The 8,266-nt window shown below is 36.5% G+C and overlaps 1 protein-coding gene across 1 annotated transcript; it reads left to right on the top strand.

The window, feature by feature from the left end:
• The first annotated feature begins 2,029 nt into the window (after positions 1 to 2,029).
• Positions 2,030 to 8,266, top strand: LOC146915666 (uncharacterized). The gene has a single exon (XM_085718032.1). The coding sequence runs from the start codon at positions 5,521 to 5,523 to the stop codon at positions 6,391 to 6,393; it is 873 nt and encodes a 290-aa protein (XP_085574158.1). The 5' UTR covers positions 2,030 to 5,520; the 3' UTR covers positions 6,394 to 8,266.

Here is an 8,266-nt window from a genome sequence, read left to right as displayed (position 1 = left end):
AGTTTTATTAATTCGAAGAAATATGATGCTTCTAAAAAAGGAAGAAGGATATATATGGACATGATGTAAGGTTGAATTGCATTTTCAAAGCACCACTAACTATATGTATGTAGATGTTAGCGGCATGGCGGTTGCAGTAAGTGGCGGTGTTGGTGAGTGGGTAACCCGTTTCATCATGGTTAACGGAAGAAAAGAGAGTTAACATGACATTATTTGATGATGAGTCTTACGTGGATTAAATAATCCACTTGTCCTTATTTTATTGGAAAACAGTTCCAACAGCACCTAGGGAACTGTTTCTAAGTTTTCTCCTAAATTTTTTCAGATGAGACAAAAAATCGGAGATAATATATATATATATATATATATTGGAACTTATGTTGGGGGTGTGCTGCAATAACTTGACCAACAAGATGATGAAGATAACTATGATGATGACTATGATGAAGTGTGCACATAAATTCCAAATATTGTTGTATATCTTGATTGTTGGGAAGATGCTACTGCACTTGAAACCTGAAAAGTTTAATGGTTATGCATGTAAAACTCAAAGCGTATGGGGTTGCCACACTAACCTTTAGGTTCGATTCGCCCCCACCAATAACTGTATATTGGATGCAATAAGGAATGACTAGCGAATCCCCTTCAGGATAATATGAGTTCCTTGACATGTATTGCACAACCACACCAAGCGTATCTCCTAACAATATTTTACAGATTTATGGTTCCAGCAATTCGCTCATGCATTAGAGAATTGATGGATGATTTAGAGTAAGAGAATGATGGAGAATTATGTTGTTAATGTAACAAAATTTTGTCCAAATTGTGTGTTGTTTTTCTTGTTGGGTGTCCAACTAATGCCCTAATGCCAAACATTTATAGTACATTATATGACTCTTCACATGAGAGAAAACACCCTTTGACTTGAATCAATGATATGGTTCATTAAGCACCCCTTTGCCAAAGATTATGATCATATACACTTGAATCAATGATATGGTTCATTAAGCACCCTTTTGCCAAAGGTTATGACCATATACACTTGAATCAATTTCATGGTTCATTATCTATTATAAATAATAATGTTCCAATGTATATGAATGGTTCCCATGAAGAGTTACAACTTTTGGTTCTAAATTGATTCCATTATTTTGGAAATCACCAACAATCCCCCACCATTTTCAAAATACTAAATCACAAATCCGGAAATTCCATGCCTTCAGATAATGGTATCTCGCGATTTGAACCATTACTTAGTAAGTTAAGTTTTCGCTCATTCCCAAATAGTATGGTAGGCAAGCTTTGAATCAACTATTCATTAGGTCAAGTGTGCATAACTTACACATAGAATCTCGGTACTATTGATAAAGAGACTTGTAAGATGACACATTAAGAAGGTCTTGTATCATATATCCCTTTTCATGAGAATTTAAGAGTCAAACCCTTGAACTCCGTGAAGCGGCCAAACTTCATTCTCACAGAGGTAGACTATATCGGGAATGCCCCATAAGTATGCATTCCAGCAAATATATGTTATATGTCTGTCATACCCCATTTTTTGACCCAACCAAAGCTTTCTTTCTCCTCATTTTTAATTTTTTTTTTTAAAAAAAAGTCAACATGGACCAAGGTCAACTGTTGACCGAAGTCAACCTTTGACCAAGATCAACAGTTGACCAAAAGTGAACTTTTCAAGAAAACTCAATTTCATTACACTAAACATTCCAATTTCAACTCCTATCATTTTTATTACATTTCTAATCACAAAAATCACAAACTTTTCACCATTTTGTTTTATTATTTTCAAAGTCACAAAATTCATTTTCAAAAATTCAAAAAAACACTAACTTTAACAAATTCACACAAAATGCACATTCCACTCCCATTTCATTTCTTTCCCCATAAATTGTGCATCTAGATTCTTCTTCACATATAACAACTCATCATTATCCAACACATCATCACTCACCACCAAAAAATCATCCAAAAAGTCCCAAAAACTCATTTTTTTGCAAAATTCCAAACTACCCTTTCTTACCCAACACTTAACCTAATTTTTGCACTCTTGGTGACCAAGTCACTCCCTCTATAAGTACCCAACAACTCATAGGGAGAGGGGGCCGAAATTTTGAGTTGCCAAAATCACCATTTTCATAAAAAATTCCAAAATCTTCATTTCTCCATGAAACTTCACAATTCTTCAACCAAAAGTTCATAAACACTTCCAACAAACCAAAAACACTCAAAAACTCAAGAAAAACCATCCAAATTCGTGAATTCAAAACCACAATTTCTCATGAAAAAGTGATAGTGAGTTAGACCATTTAAAGGCTCCCTTAAGGTGGGTTTTGATTTTTTTATACCCCTGGAGTTGTTATGATGCTTTCCCTTTAATTATTTTTGCTTAATTCACTGTTTTTTTTTTAGTTTTATTTTTTTGGGTCAAAATTTTTTTCTCACTTTTCTCTCTATACAAACATTCACTGTGAAATCTAAGCTTAGATTCATGATCAGAGTGAAAATCCAAGCAAAATGGTATTTTAATTTTTGAGATTTGGTGACTATTTGAGTTTTCAAAATTTTTGAAAAAACGTGAATGAGCATTTGGTTGGGGAAGAAGAAGTTGACATCTTCCCCCCTTAACCGGGTCCCATTTCTTTTTGTCCTATATGCAGCTTGCTATTACACCCCCTCTGTTTTAATTTTGTACCCCCTTTTCCTTTAAAAATTCTTCTATATTTTTCTCAAACATTTTTTATTAATTCTAATGATTTTATTATTTTTATTTTAATGTTTTTTTATTTTTAGCACACATACTTGTGTGCAACATTATTAGGCTTTATTTTATTTTCTTTATTGCTCTTTTATTTCATTTTATTTAGTTTATTTATTTGCTTTGTTTTATTTTATTGCACTTTCTTTTTATTTCATAGCAAGTTTATTTCATTGCATTTATTTTATTTTATGCTTAGTAGGATTATAATCATCTCATGCATATTTTAGTTCTTGCAATTCATTTTATTGTCATTTGATTCTTAGTGTGTATTTTAGGCATTGATGTAATTTATTTTTGAGCTTTTCATTTCTTGCTTTAGAATGCCCCTAGGATGGTATGTAATAGCGTAGTAATTGCACACACCGACACTTGCACCGACACCATATCACCTTATTTATTGCTTTACTCTCGCTTTATTTTTCACGTCATTACACTAGCTTTCCGTTAGTTTAGAAAAATCTTTTTATCTCAAAAATCAAATAAGCAAAAGTTAAAATATTTTCTTAATAAACCTTGGATCCAAATCCAAGAGATTTTTCCTTTATTTTCTTAATCAAATTCCTAAATGAATCTTAATTAAACTTAGACCAAATTTCTTAAATAAAATGAAACAACCTCACTTCTATTTTATTCTTCTATACCTTGAGGTCTCGCAACCCTTCTTAAAACCATTTTCAAAATCAAATTAAAATCAACTTAACCCACAAAAAATATTTTTGAGAGAGAACTACGGCGGTTTTGATCCCTTTTAAGGGTACGTACGCAGAGGGTTTATTCCTTCCAAATCGATCAAATAAAAAACAACAAAACTCATACTTCTTCTCCCTCCATTCTTTCACTTAGACTTTAAGCAATAAATTTTCAAATAAAAATAAAGTTAGAAAGAGGTTCCCACGGAGTACCGTGGACGATGCGGGTGCCTAACACCTTCCCCAATCGTAACCAACCCCCGGATCCAAAAAGGGTTTTAAATTCATCTTTTCCCTTCCCACGAATAAAGATCGAAAAGTCCAAACGATTGAAGGTTCAAAACCAATTAATGGATTGACACCCGAAAATCATGGTCCACAAAAATGGCGACTTCACTAGGGATCCTACGCGGGTTAAACCCACCTTTCTTCCTTTATTTTTATGCTTTACTATTTTTGTATATATTTTTACCTTGTTACGTGAGGGGTGAGAAAAGAAGTCCTACACCCGGACTTGAGTGAAACCTAAGATAGGACGGAGTACGGTCATAGTGCCATACCAGGAGTAGTCCTGCCTATGTGTGCATGTGATATAACTCCACTCAACGTGGGTTCAAGAGTACATATACGTCACCATGAGTAGTCGTGATTGGCGTTATTATTCTTGAAATCCATCAAGCGTTGAGGACCTTTAGATCACCCTTAACCCATCTTGGCCTTTTATTAGGACGTAGTGCGGAGACTAAACCAAGAGTAGTCTTGACTTTGGTCGTCACGCGATACTACACTCAAACTAGACTTCCTTACGAATTATTGGTCTAGGAGTTAATCCTACGCACCGAGATATTCATAAGGGTAGTTGCAATTTGGGAACTTGGTAGAACCCTTGTTACAAGTGCAATTGAAACCATAGTCCTTATCAAATGGCGTTACTCTCACCTCCAACATTTTGAATCTAACCCCTCATGTATTCTATGTATTCTAGCATAACCATGCATACATGCATTCATCCATAAACTTTTCTTTCCATCCATTAAAAAAAAATGTTGAAGGACTTAGCCAAGTTTTTTGTAAACATCAAAGGTATGGACCTTGTAAGAATGAACACCAAGCAATACAATTTCAAAAAAAAAAAAAAAATCTTAACTAAGCTTTTGCTTTTGTTAAAGAACTTTGTCCTTGGTTTCGTTCTTACCTTTTGAAAAGGAACTGATTGCGATATCTTTACAATTTCCAAATGAAACCATGATCCTCTACAATGTTTACAATTAGCTTCAATAAGTCCCTCCAAAAAAAAAAAATTTCCACCTTTTTGCATAAACATATCATTCATCATTTTGCATTCATAGTTTCTAGTCCGTGTCTCATACCTTGTTTCTGTCTACAAAAGGTCAATTCATCAGTCAACTCGCATCTACAACACTCGAGCAAATCAGAATGGATCATCTTGAACAAGAAAACCACAAGCTTCGTGAAGAGGTAACAACCATCCGGGCTGAAAATGAGATTTTGAGGAACTTAGTGTCTTTGATGACGGTTACACAGAGTCAGCCACTATCTCTTCCAGTTGGCAGCACTCAAGCTCAGACGGTTGCTTCCACTACCCCGATTTCAACAGTGTTTGCTAGTACTCCTCAACATGCTATGCTGGAAGGTTATCTCTGGAGTACACCTTTAAGTTCTGGTGAAGTATTCCGTCCTGATGACTCTAAGGTTCAGGCTCCTTTTGTGCAACAGACAACGCGCATCCCTCAATCGGGCCCTTTGATCCCTCAAGCTGCTATGACCTACTCAGCTCCTTTGATTCATACTACTCAGCAGGGCCCTGGGCCAATCTATCACTCTGAAAATGTGGTTGCATACGACCAAATAGCTGAACTGGAAGAAAAGTTTGACAGAATATAGTTGGAATTGAAAGCTCTTCGTGGGAAAGAACTGTTTGGGAAAAATGCTTATGATCTTTGCTTGGTTCCCAATGTCGTGATACCATCCAAATTTAAGGTCCCCGATTTTGATAAGTACAAAGGGAACACTTGCCCTGAGCTTCATTTGATAATGTACGTGAGAAAGATGTCTGCTCAAGTAGGTAATGATGAGCTCCTTATCCACTGTTTCCAAGATAGTTTGACTGGTGCTGCACTAATATGGTACATGGGTCTGAGCAAGGATGATATCAAAACTTTCAGTGATTTGTGTGAGGCTTTCGTCCAACGATATAATTACAACTTGCACTTGGCCCCAGACAGAAAAGAACTACAGGCCATGACGCAGAATGATAATGAATCCTTCAAAGCTTATGCCCAACGTTGGAGAGATTTCGCTGAACAAGTCCGTCCACGTCTAGAAGAGAAAGAGTTAACCGAGATTTTCCTGGAAACTCTAGATCCGTTCTATTTTGAGCATATGCTTGCAAGTGCATCTGGGGATTTCGCGGATATGATGACCGCGGGCATGCGTATTGAAGATTGGGTTCAAAAAGGACATTTGATCAAAGAAGTTGTTCCCACTAATGTTTCAGAAGAGGAAGACCAGGAAATGAGTGTGGCAAAAAGTCAGCCTCAACAACAGTATCTGGCTTATCATCCTGTGGCCGCTGTTATGCCTGTCACAAATGCTCTGCAAAGTTCGGGTTATCAACCCCAGTTTCAGCAATATCAACAACAGCCTCGACAACGGACTTCAAGGAAGCAGATCGATCCCATTCCCATGAAGTATGCAGAGTTGCTTCCAAAGTTGCTTGAAAGGAATTTGGTCTATACCAAGGCACCTCTGCCAATGCCAACAAAATTGTCAGCCCGGTACAGGCCCGACCTCTTTTGTGCTTTCCATCAAGGGGCACCAGGTCATGATATTGAGCACTGTTGTGCATTGCAGAAGATAGTTCAGAAGTTGATCCAGAAAAATCTCATACCTTTTGAAGAGTTTTGAATTTGAAGGTGCAAGTTAATCCGTTATCGGATCATGGAACCTGATGTTGGTACATGGAATGTTTAGCTGCATTTGGGTCTTTGTTGATGTTTATTTCTACTACTCATCTGTTTAATTAATATGTTTGTTTGTTGCTTTATGTTTTTCAAAAAAAATCCTTTCGTCCCACCCGAGACGGAAGTGAACTTATTTAGGGATTTTTGCTTTATGTATTTTCGTCATTAATTAAAAGGTCGCTTTGATCCCGACTTTGTTTTTATTTTGTGCTTTTTCTGGAAAGATGGTAATACAAAAAACCAAAAATTCTTTTCTTTAAATTATTTCCACATATTTGCATTATCATAATGTTTATATCAATAATCAAATCATGCATTAATAAACCCGTTGAACACTTAAACCCTGTACTCTCTCTCAACTTTGAGTTCCTTGTATCCGAGACTGAAGAGGAGTATGAAGAAGAAGTTTCCAATGTGATTTCTCGCCTACTGGGGCATCTTGGCCATCGAAGCTGCGAATATCAAGAAAGATTGTCCAGAAGAGGACTTTCATGTACAAAGACTGGCACGAGATACTACCATCTGCCTTGCAGGGATGTTATACTTCAAGTGCACACTTCAACGGGGGCAACCCCCCCACCATCCCTCAATATACAATATAAAGTCAATGCTTCACACGGAGGTCAAAGTCCCGGCAACGGAAGTTCCAATGAAAGCTAAACTTGATTGAAATTCAAAAGTGTTATTGTCGTGTGCCATAGACAGTTATATCAAGTATTCGACAAAGAAGACTCGTCCCCGTGAATGTCAAGAAAATGGCTTTGTGCTCAAAAATATGTTACCCGATTCCAAGGGAAAATGGATGCCAAATTACAAAGAATAATGACAAACTTGTATGTCCTGTGAATACCGATGCAGTCAAGAAATACTTTGTAAAAAAAAAAGGCTCGATAAGCCGCAAACCATAAAAGGCGGCTTAGGCAAAAAGGAGCGTCTCGATGGACTGATAACCCGAAAGGGCGGTCCATGCAAAAATTAGAGGCATGTAAAAAAAAATCAGCTCGATAAGTCGCAAACCTGAAAAGCGGCTTAGGCAAAAAAGAGCGTCTCGATGGACTGAAAACCTAAAAGGGCGGTTCATGCAAAAGTTAGAGACATAAAAAAAATGTTTATCCTAATAGGTTAAAACCCGTAAGGGCGATCTATGCAAAAGTTAAGGATTATGACAAAGTAACTGCATCTGGTAGGACATGACTCACTTGAGAAAATTCAGCCGTCAAAAGACCGCCAACTCATGGCAAGGTAATTGCATCAAAACAAATATGACTCATCTGGGGCATTTCAGCTATCAAAAGACCTCCGGTTTATGGCAAGGTAACTACATCAATTCAGATATGATTCATCTGGGGCATTTTCAACTGTCAAAAGACCTTCGACACGAAGCATCTGCAAAATCAAAGACTCGGAACAGTGGAATTCAAAGTTGTTAGAGAGCATAGCGGTTATTGTGTGCAATGTACCTTTTCCAATATAATTACCATTTTCCAAACTTTTTAAAATCTGTGGAACCACGCCTTTGGCAGGTCACCACTCCTTTACATCTAATTTGAGCCTGTGCCCATTTATTTGAAATTCTCATTTATTCTGTTTGCATAATTTTCTTCTATTTTTGATGTGAATACTTAAAGCAAAAAATAAAATAAAAAATCTTTTTTAATGTCTTTTGAAAAGCATAAACAACAGGTACATCTTCTTTGAACTTATGAGTAAGAGAAGCATACATCAACATTCGTCCCAAGGACAGTTAAACTCTGCAAGATAGTTATGAACAAGTGCCGTGCGATGACCTCTGTCAAAAAAAAAAGAGAAAAAAAGAA

The sequence above is a fragment of the Medicago sativa genome, chromosome 6 (genome assembly GCF_051527215.1).
Source record: "Medicago sativa cultivar Bolivia chromosome 6, Bolivia_mono, whole genome shotgun sequence".
NCBI lineage: Eukaryota > Viridiplantae > Streptophyta > Magnoliopsida > Fabales > Fabaceae > Medicago > Medicago sativa.
This window is presented reverse-complemented; position numbering and strand designations above follow the sequence as displayed.

What these genes read in the sequence shown, in the direction of transcription:
- LOC146915666 (XM_085718032.1), top strand. Translation starts at nt 5,521, where the DNA reads ATGTACGTGAGAAAGATGTCTGCTCAAGTAGGTAATGATGAGCTCCTT.